Source organism: Zootoca vivipara, chromosome 3, assembly GCF_965207765.1.
Source record: "Zootoca vivipara chromosome 3, rZooViv2.hap1.1, whole genome shotgun sequence".
Classification (NCBI taxonomy): Eukaryota; Metazoa; Chordata; class Lepidosauria; order Squamata; family Lacertidae; genus Zootoca; species Zootoca vivipara.
Window position 1 is genome coordinate 119,138,318 of NC_142586.1, and position 23,181 is coordinate 119,161,498.

The window sequence follows — 23,181 nt, forward strand, 5'->3', positions numbered from 1 at the left end:
GAGAAGGAATAGTCCCACTCTATTCTGCCTTGGACAGTGTTCTTGAAGCTACGAACATGAGTCTGACCAAACTGCGGGAGGCAGTGGAAGAAGGTGCCTGGCATGCTCTGGTCCATGGGGTCACGAAGAATCGGACACGACTAAATGACTAAACCACATTCTGCCTTGGTCAGGCCATACCTGTTCTGGGCACCACAAATTAAAAAGAAGGCTGGCAAGCTGGAAGGTGTGCAGAGGAGGGCGACCAAGATGATCAAGGGTCTGAAAACCAAGCCATATGAGGAACGGTTGATGGAACTGGGTTATGTTTAACCTGGAAAAGAGGAGACTGAGAGGAGATGCGAGAGCTATCTTCAAATATCTGAAGGGCTGTCAAATGGGAGAGAGAACAAGCTTGCTTTCTCCTGCTCTGGAGGGTAGGACTCGAACCCATGGATTCAAATGGCAATAAATGTATTTCTGACAAAAACAATAAAAACTGCTCAACAGTGGAACAGACTCCCTCCGAAGGCGATGGACTCTCCTTCCTTGGAGATTTTTAAGCAGAAGTTGGACGGCCACCTGCCAAGGAGTCTTGCATTGCTGTGGAGGTTGACCCTCGGTGCCCCTTCCAACTATGGTTTTATGGGATGGGTCAGCTTTGCCACCCTGCGCAGCCTCAGCTTTTCAGTCCTCCTCCGCTGGTCCCCCTTCTGCTCGGGGTGTGTGTGTGTGTGTCTTTCAGTCTCCTGACACGAGAGGCTCCCCAGTCTCCTGAGGCTGAGGTACATCAGCGGCTTCTCCTTGTCCCGGTGCCCCCTCCTGATTTTGTGCCGGGGGGCTCAGCGAGGGGGCCTCCATCACGCCCTGATCCTGAGCCTCCTCTGACGCAGCCAGGGACTCAGCAGTGCCTTGTTGGCCAAGAGGATCCAGGTGGCCGTCGTCTTGTCCGTCAGGTTCAGGGTCTGCCCGCAGTACGCTGCCCTCTTCTCCATGGGGGGCAGCGAGGAGGGTGGGGGTCTGGCTGTGCCAGGGCCCCTGAAGCAGCTCTGAGGGCTCCAGCAACCCATCGTGGTTCAGGTCCTGAGTCGCCAGGATGTTGTCCACCATCAGTACGACCTGCAGGGGGTCAAGGGGGGGCATTTCCATTTATTTCATAACATTTACACACCCCTTGATTGAAAAAAATAAAATCCCACCTCAAGGAGAATAAAACTAAAATGAAAGTTGGAAGAGTCAGGACAGGTTTAAAAAGGGACTTTTTCATGCAGCGTATAATTAAACTTTGGAACTCGCTGCTGCAAGGAGCCACGATAGCCACCAACTGGGATGGCTTTAGAATCATAGAATCATAGAGTTGGAAGAGACCCCAAGGGCCATCTAGTCCATCCCCCTGCCAAGCAGGAAACACCATCAAAGCATTCTTGACATGTGGCTGTCAAGCCTCTGCTTAAAAACCTCCAAAGAAGGAGACTCCACCACACTCCTTGGTAGCAAATTCCACTGCCGAACAGCTCTTACTGTCAGGAAATTCTTCCTAATGTTTAGGTGGAATCTTCTTTCTTGAAGTTTGAATCCATTGCTCCGTGTCTGCTTCTCTGGAGCAGCAGAAAACAATATTTCTCCCTCCTCCATATGAAAGAGGGTTAGACAAATTCATGGAGGGGAGGGGGGAGGAGAAGGCAGCTGGATCTGGCCAATGGTCCATCTAGTCTAGCACCATGTCCTCCCAGTGGCCGACCAGATCCCCCAAGGGGAAACCAGTAAGCAGGATTTGAGCGCAAGAGGAACTCTTCCCCTCTGTGGTCTCCAACACAGCCGACTCTGACCGTCGACTCCAAACACTTTTCCGCTTGTCCAGTGTACGCAGAAATGGAGGGCTGGAGAGCCTCCTTCCTTGGAGGTCTGGAAGCAGAGGTGGGGTGGCCACCTGCCACGGATGCTTTAGCTGAGATGCCTGCATCGCAGGGGGTTGGACTGGATGACTCGAGGGGTCCCCTTCCAACGCTGTCATTCTATGATTCTAAGCGGACGGGCTTTGAAATCGCAGGCAGACGGAGGCAGCGAAACACTCAGGTAAACACACCCTGCAGCCTGGGGAGAGATGCCCCCCTCTGCCTGGCACACGAAAGGCCAAGGAGTGAAAACAGCACCTACCGAGTCCGGCTCAGAGCGCCCCCTGTCTCTCTGGGAGGGCATCTCGCTCAGCAGCCTCATGAACTCCAGCCCGTCCAGCCGTCCACTCTCGTCGTAGTCGTGGAGGGCGAAGAGGAGCAACAGAGCTGAAACACCAGAGGGGGGACGTGGGGGGTGTGGTGAGATATTGGGAGGCTGAGCCAGAGGGCACAGGAGCCCAAATCCTGCCCGGAGCAAGAGTCAGTGGGGGGACCGTGGGGCCTGGGACTCCCACCCACCCTCTCACCTCTCCTTCCTGACCCACAGAGCCCTCCCCAACACAACACGACCCCTATTTCCCAGGATGTCCCCAGCACTCAGACCAGAGTTGCTGGGCAGATGTTGCAGCTGCTTCACTGGGAATCTCCTTTCTGGCATTTTTTTCTTTTCTTTTTTAATTTTTAATTTATTTGGTTTTTCAGATTAAAATTTCACAGTCACATATTCAACATACAACATAAAAACAAGGTTCCAAGGAATCTCCTGGACTTCCCTCCTCCCCTTTGTGGCTCCTACTGTTAATCATTTCCACCTGCATCTTTTATAATAATCCAAATATTTTACCTCTCCATTGTATCCAAAATTCCCCATTAAACTACAAGGGATATTCCAACCCTACTAACCATTTTAACTGTTTGCCAGGGTTTTTAAGAGAAGTTATAAATTTCCCCCATTCCTTATTAAAATTTTGATCTTCCTGATTTCTGAGTCTTTCGTTTATTTTAGTCATTTTGGCATAATCCATCCACTTGGTCTGCCCATCCTTCTTGCATTTCAATCCATCCCTTTGGGTTCTCACCCAAAAAAGAAGCTTGCTCCATCTTCCATGAGATATTTGAAGATGGCTCTCCGATCTCCCCTGAGTCTCCTATTTTCCAGGCTCAACACCCCGCCTGTGTCAACCATTCCTCATACGGCTGGGTTTCTAGGCCCTTGACCATCTTGGCTGCCCTTCTCTGTGCGTCATAGAATCATAGATTCATAGAGTTGGAAGAGACCACAAGGGTCATCCAGTCCAACCCCCTGCCAAGCAGGAAACACCATCAAAGCATTCCTGTCATATGGCTGTCAAGCCTCTGCTTAAAGACCTCCAAAGAAGGAGACTCCACCACACTCCTTGGCAGCAAATTCCACTGCCGAACAGCTCTTACTGTCAGGAAGTTCTTCCTAATGTTTAGGTGGAATCTTCTTTCTTGTAGCTTGAATCCGTTGCTCCGTGTCCGCTTCTCTGGAGCAGCAGAAAACAACCTTTCTCCCTCCTCTATATGACATCCTTTTATATATTTGAACATGGCTATCAGATCACCCCTTAACCTTCTCTTCTCCAGGCTAAACATACCCAGCTCCCTAAGCCATTCCTCATAAGGCACCGTTTCCAGGCCTTTGACCATTTTGGTTGCCCTCTTCTGGACACGTTCCAGCTTGTCAGTATCCTTCTTGAACTGTGGTGCCCAGAACTGGACACAGTACTCCAGGTGAGGTCTGACCAGAGCAGAATACAGTGGTACTATTACTTCCCTTGATCTAGATGCTATACTCCTATTGATGCAGCCCAGAATTGCATTGGCTTTTTGAGCTGCTGCATCACACTGTTGACTCATGTCAAGTTTGTGGTCTACCAAGACTCCTAGATCCTTTTCCTCATAAGGAAATTCTCCCTTCCTTCCCCTCCCTTGGGAAAAGGAGAGCAGAGGAGCCCCGGAGGCAGGCTGGGCTGTGTGGGCAGCCAGGGGCTTATTTTAGGCTCTGCATAATCACAGGCTGTGCTTCGGTGGGAAGATGCTGGCGGGGGGGGGGGAGGACACACAGACATCTGAGGGGGCCACGTCTCTGGAGCAAGGAGGCCCCTTTCCCAGCATCCTTGTCATGGCTTAGAATATAGAATCATAGAGTTGGAAGAGACCACAAGGGCCATCCAGTCCAACCCCCTGCCAAGCAGGAAACACCATCAAAGCATTCCTGACATATGCCTCTCAAGCCTCTGCTTAAAGTCCTCCAAAGAAGGAGACTCCACCACACTCCTTGGCAGCAAATTCCACTGCCGAACAGCTCTTACTGTCAGGAAGTTCTTCCTAATGTTTAGGTGGAATCTTCTTTCTTGTAGCTTGAATCCATTGCTCCGTGTCCGCTTCTCTGGAGCAGCAGAAGACAACCTTTCTCCCTCCTCTATATGACATCCTTTAATATATTTGAACCTGGCTATCATATCACCCCTTCACCTTCTCTTCTCCAGGCTAAACATACCCAGCTCCCTAAGCCGTTCCTCATAAGGCATCGTTTCCAGGCCTTTGACCATTTTGGTTGCCCTCTTCTGGACACGTTCCAGCTTGTCAGTATCCTTCTTGAACTGTGGTGCCCAGAACTGGACACAGTACTCCAGGTGAGGTCTGACCAGAGCAGAATACAGTGGTACTATTACTTCCCTTGATCTAGATGCTAGACTCCTATTGATGCAGCCCAGAATTGCATTGGCTTTTTTAGCTGCTGCATCACACTGTTGACTCATGTCAAGTTTGTGGTCTACCAAGACTCCTAGGTCCTTTTCTCCCTTCCTTAAAAAAGGGTTTTGTTTTTTTAAATTGACACATTGTTACCTGAAGGTCTTTTTCTGTTTATTGAGTGGCTTAACTTCAAAAGGGGCCTGGAAGTTGCTGGTTTGGCTCAGAGAGAGGCTTCTCCCCCCCCTCTCCCTGAGCAAACTGAGCAGCCCCCCCCCCCCATCTCTCTTCAAGACCCAAAGCACCTATTTCCCATTAGACCCAAGTTTCCCTGTTTGACTTCCCCTCTCCTGCGATACACAGAGAGGCTCTCCGCTTCCTCTCCCCTTGCTCTGTTTACATCCTGCTCCAGAGGGCGGCACCCGAATTCGAATTACAGGAAAGGAGATTCCGACTAAACCTTAGGAAGAACTTTCTGGCTGCAAGAGCTCTTTGACTCTCCTTGGTCAGAAGTTTTCAAGCAGAGGTTCGATTGCCATCTGTTGGGGGGGGGGCCTTGAGCTGCAACTCCTCCATTGCAGGGGGTTGGACTAGATGACCCCTCGGGGTGTCTTCCAACTCTACAGTTCTCTGATTCTTCTTTTTTCCTCTTGTCAAAATCAGCTGTTGATCCAGCTGTCCCCCCCCACTTTTTGCTACACACACCTGTGCGTGTTCTAAGGTTTGCTCAGCTCCCCCCAGCAGAATTTGTTCATTTTTACCCATTTCTTCCCCAAAGCATCTGTTCCCGACACAAATAAAGAGCAGGACAAGCTCACCTGCCCCAGGGGATTCCCCGTGGCCCCTCTTGGAAGAAAGCCCACTCACCCCCCAGCCTCCGGGGTGCGCAGGGCCAGCCTTCTACCCTCGCCCCCAGCCCACGCTCCCCGCCCTTCCAGGCCCAGAGGTGCCATCTAACGCCATCATGACCCCGAGACCCCCTGCAACTTACCCTGCTTCCTGCTCATGGCGCTGGGCTTGCCATCCTCTTGCCCAACGTTCTTCAGGTAGTCCTGTATCAACCTAAGCCAGGCCAAGCCACAGGTCAGCGAAGCAGGGGCAGCGGAGGGTTGTGGGGCTTGGCAAGGGCAGGGCAGCAGGGGGCAGCAGGGAGCCTCTGGGCCTGGGCAATGGGTGCAACGGTCAGGAAGGAGAGAAGAGCTGCCCATTCTAGGGAACGGCAGACTGAGGCATTTGCAGACAAAGAATTTAGGGCAGCTCCTGTTTGCTCAGGGTCCCCATGCATGCCTGATGGGGAAACTATGCCTTGAAGGGGTGGGGAGGGACACCTGCAGCTCCTCATTGGGAAGGCCGGGGAGGGTGTGTATTCTGCACATGCTCAGAGGCCCTCTTACTATGAACTACCTGTATATGTTCAGAAGCTGCCTTACTATATGCCTGGCTTTGAAATAGGTTTGGGGGCTTGAATGAGCACCAGGCCCAACTGAAAACTGACTGCTGGGGGGGGACAGAAGTAGAGGGGGGAGGGGCCCATTCTCTGCTTGGAGAGGAACAAGGACTGAGCTACCCACTTGTATTGCGAGGGGTGGACTAGAAGACCCTTGGGGTCCCTTCCAATTCTACAATTCCATATTTCTATGGTTCTCCGGGGGGGGGGGTGTTCCTCAGCTTCAAGCCTGGGGGGGGACCCTTTGAGGGTAACAATGGAGTGGGGATTTGACTGGGGCAGAAAGGCCTTGCCTACCTCTCTGCCAGTCTCCCCCCAAATGCGTCCTCCCCAGAGGGCAAGGTGTGTGATGGGCAAGGAAGGAACTCACCTGGCAGCCTCTTGCCCTGGGTCAAGGGGATTCAGGACGGGTGGCTCCTTGGCATGGGGGAGGGGCTCAGACCTAAAGGGCACAAGGAGAAGGTGAGGTTGGAGGGGGCACCGAGGACCCTCTCCCCTTCCCCACCCCCAGTTCCCCACCTGGTACCTGTTAGTGCCATCCTTTGGCGGCGGCGCCCAGCTGGCTGGCACAGCGAGCAGCAGCAGCGTGGCCAGAAGCATTTCCTTCATCCTGGCACCGTTCAGGAGGAGTTGCCCGCCGTCCGCTCATGCCCTGCTGCTGCCAACGCGGCGGAGGGCTGCCCGCTTCGTCTGTTCGGTGGGCACCGGCCGGGGCTTTGCCAACGAAACTGCCGAAGGTGGCAAGGGCCACGGGGACGGACGCGTCTCCACGGGCAGGCAGGGAAGCCGGGGGACAACCCAGAACACGGATTCCGACAGCGGACAGCCAGACCCGTTTCGTTCACGCGCAGGCAGGCACGCGCCTCCCCAGCCCGGGGACGCCCCAAGATGGGAGGGTGCGCGAGCACGGCGGCGGCGGCGGCAGAATGGACTGTACCAATGCAGGAGGGGGGGAAGATCACCTTGCACGTCGGAAGGGAGGACCTGGGGTCGGGGCATAGCTGTCCAGTTCTCCCTTTTCTAAAGGGAAATTCCCTTATGCTGAATAGGCTTCCTCGCGAGAAAAGGGGAAACTTGACAGCTATGGGCCGGGGGGGAGGGAGGGGCAACGAGCTTCCCAGGAGATGCCACCGCCCGCCCGGCTGCTGCCCAGCCCCAGCCCGAGCCACGCGCAGCCCGAGGGATCTTTCGCTCCACGCGGGGATCGTGGGGCTGACGGGGTGGAGATGACAGGCAGACCGAGGGAGGGACCCACGGGCGACTGACGTGGCGGGGGTGGCGGGCGGGAGCTCCCATGCCTGCGCCCCCCTTGCGCCCTCCCTCGGGAGCTGCCTGCCAGGCGCTCCGACCATTGGGCCTCGCAGCCAGTCTGGGCGGCACTGCAGCCGGCTCCGACGTGGCGCTCTCCGAGGGAGGGGGTGCAACGGCACCAGACATGCAGGCATAGAGAGATATCTAGTTGTTCTCCAAGATGGAAAGACTCCGTACAGGAGATTTTATGGGAACTTAGGATCGTAGAACTGTAGAGACCCCCAGGGGTCATCTAGTCCAACCCCCTGTCATGCAAGATGAATTCCTGCCACGAGGCGCCCCCCCCCAACCATAGCTGCCAAGTTTTCCCTTTTCTCGCGAGGAAGCCTATTCAGCACAAGGGAAAATCCCTTTAAAAAAGGGATAACTTGGCAGCTATGCCCCCAACCTCTGCTTAAAAAACTCCTGCGTAACCATGAATTCCCTTTAGAAGGCACGATCTGTTAGTTACAAATCCCCGCCGTAGGTGATCCTGCCCCCAATGGACCCAGCAAGGCTCCCTCCCACCATTAAATCCAGTTCACAAGGTTGCTGTGAGAATAAAACAGGTGCATTGGAAGAACAATGTCAGTATCTTGAGATCCTCTGTAGACAGGATGGGTGAGACGTGTCATGAAATAAATGAGCCCAAATCAGGCTTTCAAACACTTTCCAATACTGGGTGCATATGCTTAAGGACATTTATTCCATTCCCCAGCCCTCTGGCCAAGGCAAGCGGGCCGAGCGTCTTTGGCGAGGCCCTTAGGGTGCGCTGCTCCTGCGGGATTTCTGCTTGGATGCGGCCTTCCTGAATTGCACCGGGGAGGGTTGCCTGGGCAATTTCTTCCGCGCCCCAGACTTTTGTGGGCTCCGTGGCACCTTGGGTGTGCCGAGCTGCAGGGACCCCCTCCGGGAACTTTGCCTGGGGCTGGGCTCCATGGCATCGAGATTGGTGAGCAGAGAGTCCCGCCTGCGGAGCAAGATCCCCTCGTGGTTTGGGGGCTGGGAGTCATCGGGAGAGGATGGAGGGGATGGAGGGGACGGAGGGGACGACGACATCTCGGGGGACTTGGGGAGGGAAGGCGGGGAGCCCTGCCTCTTGGGGGGCTTGCTGGGTTTGCCTCGCACCTTTGCCCACATGTTCTTGATGCAGAGAAGCAGCCGCTTTAGGATGTTGGGGCGCTTTTGGGGGGGCACGGCAAGCCTCGTGCTAGGGGCCGGCATTCGGAGTTCCGGCTCGGGCTTTATTTTTGGTTGTGGGGTGGGTTTTGGGACCCTCCTGCCGTGGCTTTTAGGCCTCAGGTCCAGCCTCTCTGCCGAGTCCTGCCTGGGCAGGCGGACCACCTTCTCTGGGTCCCGAGGCTGGGGGGCGGCTGCCTTGGTCTTCCGCCGCTTGCTCTTGCTCCTGTCTAACTTGGAGGGCAGCCCCTCTTTGCCCGGGCGTGTCCGGGAGGTGTCCGGCTTGCACCCCAGCCCCCAATCGTTGGCCTCGGAGCGCTTGATCTTCAGCAAGAAGCCCAGGCCCATGTGGACCTCCCCTTCCCGCACGCTCAGCCGGGGGTAGACCACGAGGGAAGGGCTGTACCGCGTGGGTGGGTGGGGGCAGTAGGGGGTGCAGCGGGCGCACAGCAGGCAGACGGGGTACTCCACGCATGGCCGGCCGCGCCCCTTCTCCAGCCCCTTGGCCAGGGCCCGGTGCAGGTCCTGCATGGCTTGGTCCTGGTCCAGCGACTCCACCAGCGTGTGGGCCAGGCACGGGGTCTTGCTGGGCAGCACAGCGGGCTGGCACACCTCCTGCTGCAGCTTGGCTGGGCCCAGGGCCAAGCAGGGCATCTCCAGCTGCGCCTGGCACATGAATAACGGGTCCAGGACTGGTGGGCGGGTGGTGCTCATCGCATCGCAGATGGCCAGCTGCCTCGGGGCTTCGGGCGCAGTGGCGTCGGCCCAGCTCAGGCGTCGCACCTTGCGGTCCACGGTGGCGCTGATCTCGATCTCCAGGGGCTTGGCCTTTGGGCTAGCGGGTCTGGCTTTTGGGCTAGCGGGTCTGGCTTTTGGGCTAGCGGGTCTGGCTTTGGGGCTAGCGGGTCTGCCCTTTGGTCTGGCAACTCTGGCCTCCTTGGGGTTGCTGTGGGGCCTCTGACTGCCCCCACCATCCCTCTCCTTTTCCTTGGGGGTGCCGGGTCTGCTCAGCTCCTTGGCCAGGGGGCTTTTGCCAGGGCCAAAGAGGCCAAGGAGAGTCTCCAGGCCCTCCTTGGTGGCCTCGCTGCCCAGCTCAGCTGTGGCCAGGCCCTGGGGGCTTTTGCCAGGGTCAAGGAGGCCAAGGAGGGTCTCCAGGCTTTCTTTGGTGGCCTTGCTGCCCAGCTCGGCCGTGGCCAGGCCCCGGGGGCTTTTGCCAGGGCCAAGGAGGGCAAGGAGGGTCTCCAGGTCCTCTTTGGTGGCCTCGCTGCCCAACTCGGCCGTGGCCAGGCCCCGGAGGCTGCTGTGACTCACAGTCTTGAGGATGGGATGAGTGAGCAGCTCCTCCCGGGGCGGTGGGGGGGGCCTGGGGCACGGGCTGCGCACATGGAGGGTCTTGGGTGGGCTCTGGCGGCCTGCCAGGTGGGGCCGAGGGGGCGTGCGGCTGCGCAACCTCTGACCTGTGGTTAGCTGCGGGCTGGCGGCCCATGGAGGGACCCCGCCCTTGGGAGCTTCGACGCTGACCAAACAGGCCCTGCCTTTGGGGCTGGGGTCCCGGTGGGAGAGCGTTGCCAGCACCGCATCTTCTTCCTTCCTGGGGTGGCGCTGCTTGGTGTGGACATGCCAGTTGAGCAGCTCCTGGGACTTGTAGTCCAGGAAGCTGATCCTGTTGGGTGGTTTCGGTGGGTGGGGTGGGCCGCTGGGGGGTTTGCTCGCGGGGTGCCAAGGAGGGGGTGTGCTGATGCGCCTGGCGGTGGAGTCCGAGCAAGGCCTGGGGCTCCCCCGTTGCCCCTGCAGCCGCTTCTGGCACAGGCTGGAGTCCTGCTTGGGGCAGGGGTGGGGCTGGTGGTGCGGTTGGTGGTGGGGCTGGTGGGAGACCACCCTGGGGGGTTTGGGGAGATGAGCTGCTGTTGCTGCTGCTGCTTTGTGCTGGGAGGCAGGAGCCAGGGAGGGGGGCACGGCTGACCAGCTGTAGCAGGTGGTGTCAGCTTCCACCTCTTCCTCTTCCTCTTCTACATCTCCTCCTCCTCCTCCTCCTGAGGAATGGCCCCAGCTCTGGATGGAGGTGACGGACGCCATGGAGACATTGGACGGAGTCCGCGAGATCCTGGAGGGGGTCGGGTGGGAGAGGCAGAAAGGCAAAGCAAGGAGGTCAGAACAGTGAAGAGGCATTTTGAATGGGATGGATTACATGGTTTGAAATTGGACTGTATGAGGGATTGTTAATTAGGGAATTGCTAACCAGGGGATAGAGGGGGGTAGTGGGAATTGTAATGGGTTAGAAATAAGTTTTAGATGAATAGGATAGAATATTTTTAAAGAAAAATTATAGGCCAAAGGGAGTTAATAGAGAGTTGGTAAATTATGAAAGATGGAATAATGAAATATCAGAATATGGTTTTAAATAGAAAGAGATGTATATTGGAAGCGAGATTTGATCAAATAATAATAATAAGTGAATAATACAAATGAATTGTAATGAAATGCAAAGGTATAATGATTATGTGTAATATGATTATAATTTGAAAGCTGCGTAAATTGGGATACCATAAAGGCCCGGGATGGGGGGGACGGGGAAGTCGAAATTGTGTTATGAAATGAGTTTATATAATGATTGTTTATTTTTTCTTGTTATTGTATTGTTTTTTTGTAATTTTCTTTTCTTTTCTTTTTTTCTTTTTTTCCCTTTGCTATTTTGGTGTGTTAGTTTTGTTCGTTTGAAAAAATCTAATAAATATATTATTATTTTTAAAAAGGAAGGAGGTCAGAACAGGCCTTCTTTCACTTTTGTCTTGTTTGTCACCGGCAACAGAATGTTATAAGAATGTGAAGGTCTCAAATATAGAATAAATACTCATAAATGCACACCTATCTAATTAGATGAACCATGTGTCTGAAATAGTATGGGAGAGCAATCCTGAAGCCATTTTGACTCTCCCAAGGACCTCCAATATTCCCCTGCAGGAAGGGAGGCAGGTGGGGAAAGCCTTCCCATTGTCTTTTTGCTTGCAAACCCTGTCTTCAATCCTGGTTCTAAATTGGGAAAGGAGTACGACAAGGCTGTATATTGTCTCCCTGCTTATTTAACTTATACACAGAATTCATCATGCAAAAGGCTGGACTAGATGAATCCCTAGCCGGAATTAAGATTGCCGGAAGAAATATCAACAACCTCAGATATGCAGATGACACAACCTTGATGGCAGAAAGCGAGGAGGAATTAAAGAACCTTTTAATGAGGGTGAAAGAGGAGAGCGCAAAATATGGTCTGAAGCTCAACATCAAAAAAACCAAGATCATGGCCACTGGTCCCATCACCTCCTGGCAAATAGAAGGGGAAGAAATGGAGGCAGTGAGAGATTTTACTTTCTTGGGCTCCTTGATCACTGCAGATGGTGACAGCAGTCACGAAATTAAAAGACGCCTGCTTCTTGGGAGAAAAGCAATGACAAACCTAGACAGCATCTTAAAAAGCAGAGACATCACCTTGCCGACAAAGGTCCGTATAGTTAAAGCTATGGTTTTCCCAGTAGTGATGTATGGAAGTGAGAGCTGGACCATCAAGAAGGCTGATCGCCGAAGAATTGATGCTTTTGAATTATGGTGCTGGAGGAGACTCTTGAGAGTCCCATGGACTGCAAGAAGATCAAACCTATCCATTCTTAAGGAAATCAGCCCTGAGTGCTCCCTGGAAGGACAGATCGTGAAGCTGAGGCTCCAATACTTTGGCCATCTCATGAGAAGAGAAGAATCCTTGGAAAAGACCCTGATGTTGGGAAAGATGGGGGGCACTAGGAGAAGGGGACAACAGAGGATGAGATGGTTGGACAGTGTTCTCGAAGCTACAAACATGAGTTTGACCAAACTGCGGGAGGCAGTGCAAGACAGGAGTGCCTGGCGTGCTCTGGTCCATGGGGTCACGAAGAGTCGGACACGACTAAACAACATATAAGGAAACGATGCCTTATGAGGAACAGCTTAGGGAGCTGGGTATGTTTAGCCTGGAGAAGAGAAGGTTAAGGGGTGATATGATGATGTTGTTGTTGTTGTTGTTTAGTCGTTTAGTCGTGTCCGACTCTTCGTGACCCCATGGACCATAGCACGCCAGGCACTCCTGTCTTGCACTGCCTCCCGCAGTTTGGTCAAACTCATGTTCGTAGCCTCAGCTTGTATATATGTGTGAATAAACCATATATGTGTGTGAATAAATGTGTGAATATGGAGTTTTAATGTGCCTCATTTCCAGAAGGAAACATAGGCCCTGTGCCTGGAACCCCTGGAAAATTGATCCGCTCAGTGCAACAACAATGAGTCATGTGTGGTAGTTTAGGGAAGCTTTTAATGTTTAATAGATTATTGCATTTTAATGTTCTGTTGGAAGCTGCCCAGAGTGGCTGGGGAAACCCAGCCAGATGGGCGGGGTATGAATAATAAATCATCCCCTACCACTCTTTGGAAGCCAATTGGATCCATTAAGTAGCGGGGGCGGACCATCCGAATTGGTCCCACCTCCCTGCAGAGGGGAAGGGTTGCGGAGAAGTCCAGTTGCACCAGAAAGTGATCTGACCATGGCACTTCTTTTGTTTCACTTTTACTTAATGTCAGATCACCAACATCCATAGAGGTAAACACCAAGTCCAAGGCATGTCCGCGGCTATGAGTTGGGCCAGACTTATTCAGGGACAGCCCCATGGTGGCCATGCTTTCCACGAAGTCCCGAGCGGCTCCTTGTAAGGTCGTGTCGGCATGGATGTTAAAATCCCCTAAGACAACCAAGCTAGGTGTCTCCAGGAGCACATCCGACACGACCTGAAGCAGCTCGGGCAGGGAATCCTTGGTGCAGCGGGGAGGTCGGTACACCAAAAGGAATCCTGTACTGCCTCTATTGCCCAACTTCCAGAACATGCACTCAGAGAACTGGGTCTTCCCAATAGGACGCCTGGTGCAAACTAATGACTTCCTAAAAATCACTGCAACCCCCCCTCCCCGCCCAGATGGCCTGGGTTGCTGTGCATAAGAGAAACCTGGTGGGCAAGCAGCGCCAAGAACGGGCCCATCGGCTTCCTCCAACCAGGTCTCCGTCACACATGCCAGGTCAAATCCTCCATCCACAATCAGGTCGTGAATGGCGGTGGTCTTATTCATCATCGACCTGGCATTGCACAGCAGCACCTTCAGGTCATGTGGGTATCCCTTGCCTATTCCAATATCCGTCCGGTCAGGACCAGACCTGGAGGCAGGGATAGTCCTCAGACAACGACTAAGTCTGCCTCCTCGGTAATGACATGGTCTGGTCTTAGCGTAACTCCTCCTCCTACCCGTGACCACTGAGATCGGTTGTTCCAGTGCACACACCCCTGTGGAATCTGCCCCAGCCATTTTGCTTGCTGGGACCCCCTCCCGGGCAGCCCTGACCCCTCCCCTTAAAAACAAAATAAAACCTCTGTAAAAAACAGCAAGAACGGAACAAAAGGAAAACACAAAAAAACACAATAAAACAATAAAACCAAAAACAATAAAAATTACAATACACCAAAATTTAACAGATTCCCACACCCAACTAAAAATCCCTCCCACCTACCACCCCAAACACAATAAAACAATAAAACCAAAAACAATAAAAATTACAAATACACTAAAATTTAACACATTCCCACACCCAACTAAAAATCCCTCCCACCTACCACCCCAAAGAAGATAAAAACATAAAAAATTCTTTAAAAAGCATTTTAAAAAGAACTCTGTGCTGTTTCAAGTTCCCCTGGGCAGCACCAGCAGCAGAGCGGCGGCAGCAGTCCTTTATGAGGCCTTCCAGGCCCCGCCCTAGACCAGGTGGAAGGAGGCAGGGACAGGGCCTGTGGGCACTCACAGCAGGAGAGAGTCCTGGGCAGCACCCAGTACGTTTCCGAGCACAATTCAAAGTGTTGGTGTTGACCTTTAAAGCCCCATCGTTCTGCCCGGACACTGAGGTCCAGCTCCGAGGGCCTTCTGGCGGTTCCCTCGCTACGAGAAGCCAAGTTACAGGGAACCAGGCAGAGGGCCTTCTCGGTAGTGGCGCCCACCCTGTGGAATGCCCTCCCACCAGAGATCAAAGAGAACAATTACCAGACCTTTAGAAGGCATCTCAAGGCAGCCCTGTTTAGGGAAGCTTTTAATGTTTGATGGATTTCTGTATTTTAGAATTTCTGTTTTTTTGGAAGCCGCCCAGAGTGGCTGGGGGAACCCGGCCAGATGGGCGGGGTATAAATAATAAATTATTATTATTATTATTATTATTATTATTATTATTATTATTATTATTATTTATTTTATTTTTATTTTTATTTTTATTAGAAAAGAAAAGTTTTATCCACCTAGGAGTTTTATCATTATGGAGAATAAAGGTCCATTCCAGTCTTGAGGGAACCAGGCACACAGGGCCTTCTCGGTGGTGGCGCCCACCCTGTGGAACAGACATCCCACCAGATGTCACGGAAAGAAACAACTACTGTATCCGACTTTTAGAGGACATCTGAAGGCAGCCCTGTATAGGGAAGTTTTCGAATGATTGGTGTTTTATCATGATTTAATATTCTGTTGGGAGCCGCCCGGAATAGATGGGCAGGGTATAAATAAAATAATAATAACTGTTGTTGTAGAATAGTGCTAATGCAAGGAATTGTAGAATTGGAAGAGACCCTAAGAGTCATCTAGTCCAACCCCCTGCAATGCAGGACAGCTGGCCGTCCAACCTCTGCTTAAGAACCTCCAGCTCCCAAGGGAGTCTCTTCCATTGTCAAGCAACTCTCATTGTCGGACGCCAACTCTTGTCAGCCCCAGAAGACATAGGTGGCAACACCCTGGGGCCCTGACTATGAAGGGGCTGGGCACCCACAAATTTCAGTGCTAGGGCACACTGCCTGGCACCCATGGCCCCAGGCACCCACAAGTCACGGGCCAAGCTGGCACTCCTGCCAGCCAGCATGGGCCGTGGTCAGGGACCATGGGAGTTCTAATCCAATAAATGAATAGAATCATAGAATCGTAGTTGGAAGAGACCACGAGGGCCATCCAGTCCAACCCCCCTGCCAAGCAGGAAACACCACCAAAGCATTATTGACAGATGGCTGTCATGCCTCTGCTTAAAGACCTCCAAAGAAGGAGACTCCACCACACTCCTTGGCAGCAAGTTCCACTGCCGAACAGCTCTTACTGTCAGGAAGTTCTTCCTAATGTTTAGGTGGAATCTTCTTTCTTTTAGTTTGAATCCATTGCTCCGTGTCCGCTTCTCTGGAGCAGCAGAAAACAATCTTTCTCCCTCCTCTATATGGCATCCTTTAATATATTTGAACATGGCTATCATATCACCCCTTAACCTTCTCTTCTCCAGGCTAAACATACCCAGCTCCCTAAGCCGTTCCTCATAAGGCATCGTTTCCAGGCCTTTGACCATTTTGGTTGCCCTCCTCTGGACATGTTCCAGCTTGTCAGTGTCCTTCTTGAACTGCGATGCCCAGAACTGGACACAGTACTCCAGGTGAGGTCTGACCAGAGCAGAATACAGTGGTACTATTACTTCCCTTGATCTAGATGCTATACTCCTATTGATGCAGCTTGTTCTTGTTTGTGTTTTCACCTTTTGCTTTTCTGCCATGAACTGCCCTGAGATCTATGCATGAAGAGCAGCATACAAATGTAAAAATAATAATAATCTGGAGGGCATCCGTGTGTGTGTGTGTGTGTGTGTGTGTGTGTGTGTGTGCGCGCGCGCGCGAAGGCTGCGCTGTGCCAAGGAACCTCGGGTCTGCAAGCCCCTCAGACAGCAAGCGCATGGCGGTTTCTAGGAGTGACTTACGTGCTGCTGATGTGTTTCATTTGCCAGGTGAGATACTGGATGTTCTTGTCCAAGGTGTGCAGAGTGCGATACAAGCACAGGGTCTCGCATGACCTAAGAAAAAGCAGAGAAGTCGTGGCAGCATAAGGACATTATAAGAGTCTTCTGGATCAGGCCAGTGGTCTGTCTAGATGACTCTCAGTGTCTACAATTCTATGACCTTTGGGGAACGGGGACAGATGATGCTTCCCATCTGATTTTTCATGGAATCACAGAATTGTAGAGTTGAAAGGGGACCCCCCAGGGTCATCTAGTCCAACCCCCTGCACTGCAGGAATCAAGACTCACCTCCATGCTGCTGGGTGCTGGGTCTGCTTCTGCGCCATACAAGGAGGAACCTGTCGGAGAACAGCAAGGCAAGAAGAACAGAGCTGAAGGCAACAGAGCGACAGCAAGAGGCGGGGCGGGGAGGTGAATGGGTCTGAATCCCTTTCATAGTCTGCAGGGCCTGTTCAAGGCTTTCTGCCGCCTGAAGCAAAGGGCAAGGAGTTTCCTCCTCCCAGGCAGACGGCTGAATCTTATTTCAACATCCTCCCTTACACCCCGAGGACAGCGACTTGGTTTAGTGGGTGCAGGGCAGGTGCTGGCCCTGTTAGTCTTGATGTGTTTCAAGTCCGTCCGTCCCCCCCACCCCAGTTTTTTTCCTTAAGAACGGAAGAAGCGCCTGCTGGATCATCGTGCCCAGGATTCTGCTCTCACAGGGGCCAGCCAAATCCCTCTATGGCAGGGGTGGCCAACTCCCAAGAAACTGCGATCTACTCACAGAGTTAAAGAATGGCAGTGATCTACCCCCTTTTGGGTGGTTCAGGTCAAAGTCGTCAAGCTTTTTTTAGGGAAGAGGGAAGCCCGTTTCTTGGGTGTTCAGGTCAAAGTTTTTTTATTAGGAAGGAAAGCCCTGTTATGTGGGGTTCAGGTCAAACTTGTTGCGCTTCTTTTAGGGAAGAGGGAAGGCCCGCTTTGGGTGAAGGGGTGAAGGGCCAAAATGTTGAGTTTTTTTAGGGGAGCCCAAGTTATTCAGCTTCTTTGGGGGGAGCCAGTGATCTACCATAGATGTCCAGTGATCTACTGGTAGATCACGATCTACCTGTTGGACGTGCCTGCTCTATGGGAAACCCGTTAGCAGGATCTGAGCCCAAGAGCACCCTTGCCTCCTGTGGATCCCAGCAACTTGAATTCACAAGCCTTCCTGCCTCTGAATGTGGAGGCAGAGCGGAGCCATTGTGGCTGGGAGCCAGCCATAGCCTTCTCCTCCTCCGTGAACTTGTCCAATCCCCTTCTTTAAATTGGCCCTCACTGCTTCCTCTGAAAGCATCAGAACAGCACAGAGGGAGAGACGGGAGGGGGGTCATTTTGTCCAGGCAGGAGAAATGTCCGTACAAAAAGAGTGCAGAGAGGCATCTGTCCCTCTGCCTCCGCTGTCAGAGGTGATCTGCATCTGAAAGCCACTGGCAGCTAGGAATCACAAGCCAGGAGAGGGCTGCTTTCATAGAATTGTAGAGTTAGAATCATGGAATCATAGAGTTGGAAGAGACCACAAGGGCCATCCAGTCCAACCCCCTGCCAAGCAGGAAACACTATCAAAGCATTCCTGACAGATGGCTGTCAAGCCTCTGCTTAAAGACCTCCAAAGAAGGAGACTCCACCACACTCCTTGGCAGCAAATTCCACTGCCGAACAGCTCTTACTGTCAGGAAGTTCTTCCTAATGTTTAGGTGGAATTTTCTTTCTTGTAGTTTGAATCCGTTGCTCCGTGTCCGCTTCTCTGGAGCAGCAGAAAACAACCTTTCTCCCTCCTCTATATGACATCCTTTTATATATTTGAACATGGCTATCATATAACCCCTTAACCTTCTCTTCTCCAGGCTAAACATACCCAGCTCCCTAAGCCGTTCCTCATAAGGCATCGTTTCCAGGCCTTTGACCATTTTGGTTGCCCTCTTCTGGACACGTTCCAGCTTATCAGTATCCTTCTTGAACTGTGGTGCCCAGAACTGGACACAGTACTCCAGGTGAGGTCTGACCAGAGCAGAATACAGTGGTACTATTACTTCCCTTGATCTAGATGCTATACTCCTATTGATGCAGCCCAGAATTGCATTGGCTTTTTTAGCTGCTGCATCACACTGCTGACTCATGTCAAGTTTGTGGTCTACCAAGACTCCTAGATCCTTTTCACATGTACTGCTCTCAAGCCAGGTGTCCCCCATCCTGTATTTGTGCCTTTCATTTTTTTTGCCCAAGTGTAGTACTTTACATTTCTCCTTGTTAAAATTCATCTTGTTTGCTTTGGCCCAGTTGTCTAATCTGTTAAGGTCATTCTGAAGTGTGATCCTGTCCTCTGGGGTGTTAGCCACCCCTCCCAATTTGGTGTCATCTGCAAACTTGCTCAGGATGCCCTCAAGCCCATCATCCAAGTCATTGATAAAGATGTTGAACAAGACTGGGCCCAAGATAGTTAGAAGGGACACCCAAGGGTCCTCTAGTCCAACCCCCTGCGAGGCAGGAATCTCAGCTAAAAGCATCTGTAGCAAGGTTTCACTAGCCAGGGGAGGGCTTTCCCCCAACCCTATCTCCCCAAAACAAGCCAATTGATAGAAATGCTGCCACCACCCTTTGCAAATAACCGCTGCCAGCCCAGAGGGGAAAAGGGATAAGCCCCTCTGCTTTTCCAGCTGCACAACCTTTGTTCACTTTCCGTGAGCACAACTAAATTCCAAAACAGTAGGAGCGAGCAGTCTGGAGCACTTTAGACTTCGCTTTGCCTCATGGAAGTTCCCCAAAAATCCACAGACTAGAAATAATCTTTTTCAGGTTTATTTTAAAGAAAACCACATATCATATCAAAATTACATAGTTCCCAATTACAGGTTACAGGTAAACAAATTAAAAACATTGTAAAATATACTGACTAAACTCAAGAAAGTACAGACAAACAGAACAGAAATTAATAACACCTTGGCTCCTCTCCCGAAGGTAGGAATCAGGCAAGAGTCTTAGGCAAGTTCCTCCAAGAAGTGACTAAAAGCCTCTGCTTAGAGCAGGGCTAAGAGCAATCTCCATGACAAAGAACGGGACTTTCATCCTTCTCAGACCCAGGAGGGAAAGTTTGAATTAACCAGTTAACATACTTGTTTAATTAGGGACTAGCCAATAGCCGGTTGATAGACAGCCGTCTTATAGCTTGACAGGACAAAAGCCAGATGTATATGATTTACCCATATCAAAGAATTAACTAAGGCACTCCCTTCTCCTATTCCCGGACACCTCCCCAAGTAGCTGGCAAAGGTTAGACGCCCTTTCACAGCTAAGCCTTATCCTGCAATCAACCCATAATTGAAAGTTACCCCCCTCTTTCTTGCCATCTCACACAGAAGGCAATGAGCAGGGAAAGGCACCTCACACAAGGACTCCCATTTCACTGTATCTGACGAAGTGTGCATGCACACGAAAGCTCATACCAAAATAAAAACTTAGTTGGTCTTTAAGGTGCTACTGAAGGAATTTTTTATTTCCCATTTCACTGTATCTGAAGAAGTGTGCATGCACACGAAAGCTCATACCAAAATATAAACTTAGTTGGTCTTTAAGGTGCTACTGAAGGAATTTTTTTATTTCCCATTTCACTGTATCTGAAGAAGTGTGCATGCACACGAAAGCTCATACCAAAATAAAAACTTAGTTGGTCTTTAAGGTGCTACTGAAGGAATTTTTTTATTTCCCATTTCACTGTATCTGAAGAAGTGTGCATGCACACGAAAGCTCATACCAAAATAAAAACTTAGTTGGTCTTTAAGGTGCTACTGAAGGAATTTTTTTATTTCCCATTTCACTGTATCTGAAGAAGTGTGCATGCACACGAAAGCTCATACCAAAATAAAAACTTAGTTGGTCTTTAAGGTGCTACTGAAGGAATTTTTTATTTCCCATTTCACTGTATCTGAAGAAGTGTGCATGCACACGAAAGCTCATACCAAAATATAAACTTAGTTGGTCTTTAAGGTGCTACTGAAGGAATTTTTTTATTTCCCATTTCACTGTATCTGAAGAAGTGTGCATGCACACGAAAGCTCATACCAAAATAAAAACTTAGTTGGTCTTTAAGGTGCTACTGAAGGAATTTTTTTATTTCCCATTTCACTGTATCTGAAGAAGTGTGCATGCACACGAAAGCTCATACCAAAATAAAAACTTAGTTGGTCTTTAAGGTGCTACTGAAGGAATTTTTTTATTTCCCATTTCACTGTATCTGAAGAAGTGTGCATGCACACGAAAGCTCATACCAAAATAAAAACTTAGTTGGTCTTTAAGGTGCTACTGAAGGAATTTTTTTATTTTACTTCAACCCAGACCAACACGGCTACCTACCTGTAACCAAGGCTCTTAAAGAAGACCAGAACACATTACAGAAAAAGGTCGGCATAGCCCAGGTCCCAAAATGCCGCACTTTCTCAGTTCCAGAATGCACTCTACGATGAACCCCAGTTTCTGGTTATTCCCAGAGTCCTCTATTTCACTACAGCATCCATGGCAGATGGCTGTCCAAGCTCTCCAAGGAAGGAGAGTCTACCACAGAGGAGCCAACGTGGGCCCCAGGTCATGACATCATCCCCCCCCCCACCTTGGAACCTGACCTCCGGTGGTACCGAAACTCAGATTCCAAGACCTCGAGAGACCTCAGGCACCCACAGCTCCCGAAAGTTGGCGCCCCTGGTCCACCACCTCCCGAGGGAGCGAAACATGTTTAGCCAGGAAAATTCAACTGTTGCTTTAGTCATATTATCTATGAAGAAAGGTTTTAGCATTTGGGACTTTTTAAAGAAAAGGCACATAAGAGGTGGCAGAATAGTTTTTAAAATTATGCACGGCATGGGGAAAGCAGAGTTAGAATCATAGAATCTTGGAGTTGGAAGAGACCCACGGGTCATCTATTCTGACCCCCTGCAATGCAGGAATCTCAGCTAAAGCATCCATGACAGATGGCCATCCAAGCTCTGCTTAAAAACCACCAAGGAAAGGAGGCCACCACCTCCTGAGGGAGACCGCTCTTGCCGTCAGAAAGTTTTCCCAAATGTTTCATCGGAATCTCCTTTCTTGGAACTTGAATTCTATCCCTCCCTATAGAGGAGGGGGAAAGGTTGTTTTCTGCTGCTCCAGAGAAGCGGACACGGAGCAATGGATTCAAACTGCAAGAAAGAAGATTCCACCTAAACATTAGGAAGAACTTCCTGACAGTATGAGCTGTTCGGCAGTGGAATTTGCTGCCAAGGAGTGTGGTGGAGTCTCCTTCTTTGGAGGTCTTGTAAGCAGAGGCTTGACAGGCATATGTCAGGAATGCTTTGATGGTGTTTCTTGCTCGGCAGGGGGTTGGACTGGATGGCCCTTGTGGTCTCTTCCAACTCTAGGATTCTATGATTCTTACAATGCTAGAAGGCTGTGGCTTGCTTACCCATAATATTTTGACAGCAAACAGCAACAAAAGGACCAGCAGCACCAGCAGCATCATGTTGTTGGGGGGAGGCAGCTGCTCTGAGTGGACCCCAGGCACAGGGCCCTGTTATCTCCCGAGGTTACACTTGCATCACAAATGTCTGCTGTAGCCCCCCCTGCTTGGCTCATGGCCTCTCTGTGATCAGTCAGCCAGCTGGGCTGGGCTGAGAGGCAACTGCCCCCTGACCCCCCAAGAGTGGAACCTGCCCCACAGCTGAGGTTTCGATTCTGAAATGAGAGGACCTGAAGCTCAAGCATGCTTGGGCTGGATATTGCAGACCCTCCAAGGCTCCCTCTTCCCCAGACAGACTCTGTTAAACACATTAAAACAGTACACCTTCTCAGCAAGACCGGGTGAACACCAAATACGATCTACAACACTTGCACCTCTGACACCAATAAATGTAAAGAAACCCTCAGTCTAGTCTTTGGAAGTTCCGTGTAAGCTATATAACTCATAATTAATGTTGTTGTGGTTTAGTCGTTTAGTCGTGTCCGACTCTTCGTGAGCCCATGGACCAGAGCACGCCAGGCACTCCTGTCTTGCACTGCCTCCTGCAGTTTGGTCAAACTCATGTTCGTAGCTTCGAGAACACTGTCCAACCATCTTGTCCTCTGACGTCCCCTTCTCCTTGTGCCCTCCATCTTTCCCAACATCAGGGTCTTTTCCAGGGAGTCTTCTCTTTTCATGAGGTGGCCAAAGTATTGGAGCCTCAGCTTCACGATCTGTCCTTCCAGGGAGCACTCAGGGCTGATTTCCTTAAGAATGGATAGGTTTGATCTTCTTGCAGTCCATGGGACTCTCAAGAGTCTCCTCCAGCACCATAATTCAAAAGCATCCATTATTCGGCGTTCAGCCTTCTTTATGGTCCAGCTCTCACTTCCATACATCACTACTGGGAAAACCATAGCTTTAACTATACGGACCTTTGTCGGCAAGGTGATGTCTCTGCTTTTTAAGATGCTGTCTAGGTTTGTCATTGCTTTTCTTCCAAGAAGCAGGCGTCTTTTAATTTCGTGACTGCTGTCACCATCTGCAGTGATCAAGGAGCCCAAGATCTGGCATGTTATTCTGGAGATTTCTGGAGCATAAATCTTTGTGTGAAGAAGCGAAATAGGCGGTTGCTGGTCTATTAATAATGGTGAGGACGGTCTGTTTTCCAACAGGATAGAAGAAGCTGCCACAGGGCAGGCTGCCATGGCTTCCGTTGCTGTTGTCCCCCAGATATCCCAGAATTCTGGGGTATAGTGCTCATTGGTTCCCTGTTCAATTGACTGGACTGGTGCTTAGAAAATACAAAAAAGAGACCCCTGTG

General features: G+C 51.1%; 2 protein-coding genes across 2 annotated transcripts; both read right to left on the bottom strand.

The window, feature by feature from the left end:
• Nucleotides 1-436: 436 nt before the first annotated feature.
• CGREF1 (cell growth regulator with EF-hand domain 1) lies at nucleotides 437-7,242 on the bottom strand. The gene is made up of 5 exons (XM_035110770.3): nucleotides 6,566-7,242; nucleotides 6,410-6,481; nucleotides 5,584-5,654; nucleotides 2,137-2,261; nucleotides 437-1,098 (listed from the first exon to the last, which is right to left on the bottom strand). The coding sequence occupies exons 1-5, from the start codon at nucleotides 6,646-6,648 to the stop codon at nucleotides 721-723; spliced, it is 729 nt and encodes a 242-aa protein (XP_034966661.2). The 5' UTR covers nucleotides 6,649-7,242; the 3' UTR covers nucleotides 437-720.
• A 729-nt stretch (nucleotides 7,243-7,971) lies between these two features.
• PRR30 (proline rich 30) lies at nucleotides 7,972-21,985 on the bottom strand. The gene is made up of 5 exons (XM_088667071.1): nucleotides 21,825-21,985; nucleotides 16,667-16,716; nucleotides 16,340-16,432; nucleotides 9,769-10,612; nucleotides 7,972-9,588 (listed from the first exon to the last, which is right to left on the bottom strand). Exons 1-5 carry the CDS (start codon nucleotides 21,879-21,881, stop codon nucleotides 8,092-8,094), a joined length of 2,541 nt encoding a protein of 846 aa, XP_088523197.1. The 5' UTR covers nucleotides 21,882-21,985; the 3' UTR covers nucleotides 7,972-8,091.
• Between the last annotated feature and the right edge of the window lie 1,196 nt (nucleotides 21,986-23,181).

Coding starts and splice junctions, on each gene's coding strand:
- CGREF1 (XM_035110770.3), bottom strand. CDS start 6,648: ATGAAGGAAATGCTTCTGGCCACGCTGCTGCTGCTCGCTGTGCCAGCC. Junction 6,482..6,565: donor CCAAAGGATGGCACTAACAG/GTACCAGGTGGG, acceptor TGTGCCCTTTAG/GTCTGAGCCCCTCCCCCATG. Junction 5,655..6,409: donor CCAGGGCAAGAGGCTGCCAG/GTGAGTTCCTTC, acceptor GGCCTGGCTTAG/GTTGATACAGGACTACCTGA.
- PRR30 (XM_088667071.1), bottom strand. CDS start 21,881: ATGATGCTGCTGGTGCTGCTGGTCCTTTTGTTGCTGTTTGCTGTCAAA. Junction 16,717..21,824: donor TTGCTGTCAAAATATTATGG/GTAAGCAAGCCA, acceptor GTTCTCCGACAG/GTTCCTCCTTGTATGGCGCA. Junction 9,589..9,768: donor CGGCCGAGTTGGGCAGCGAG/GCCACCAAAGAG, acceptor CTGGGCAGCGAG/GCCACCAAGGAGGGCCTGGA.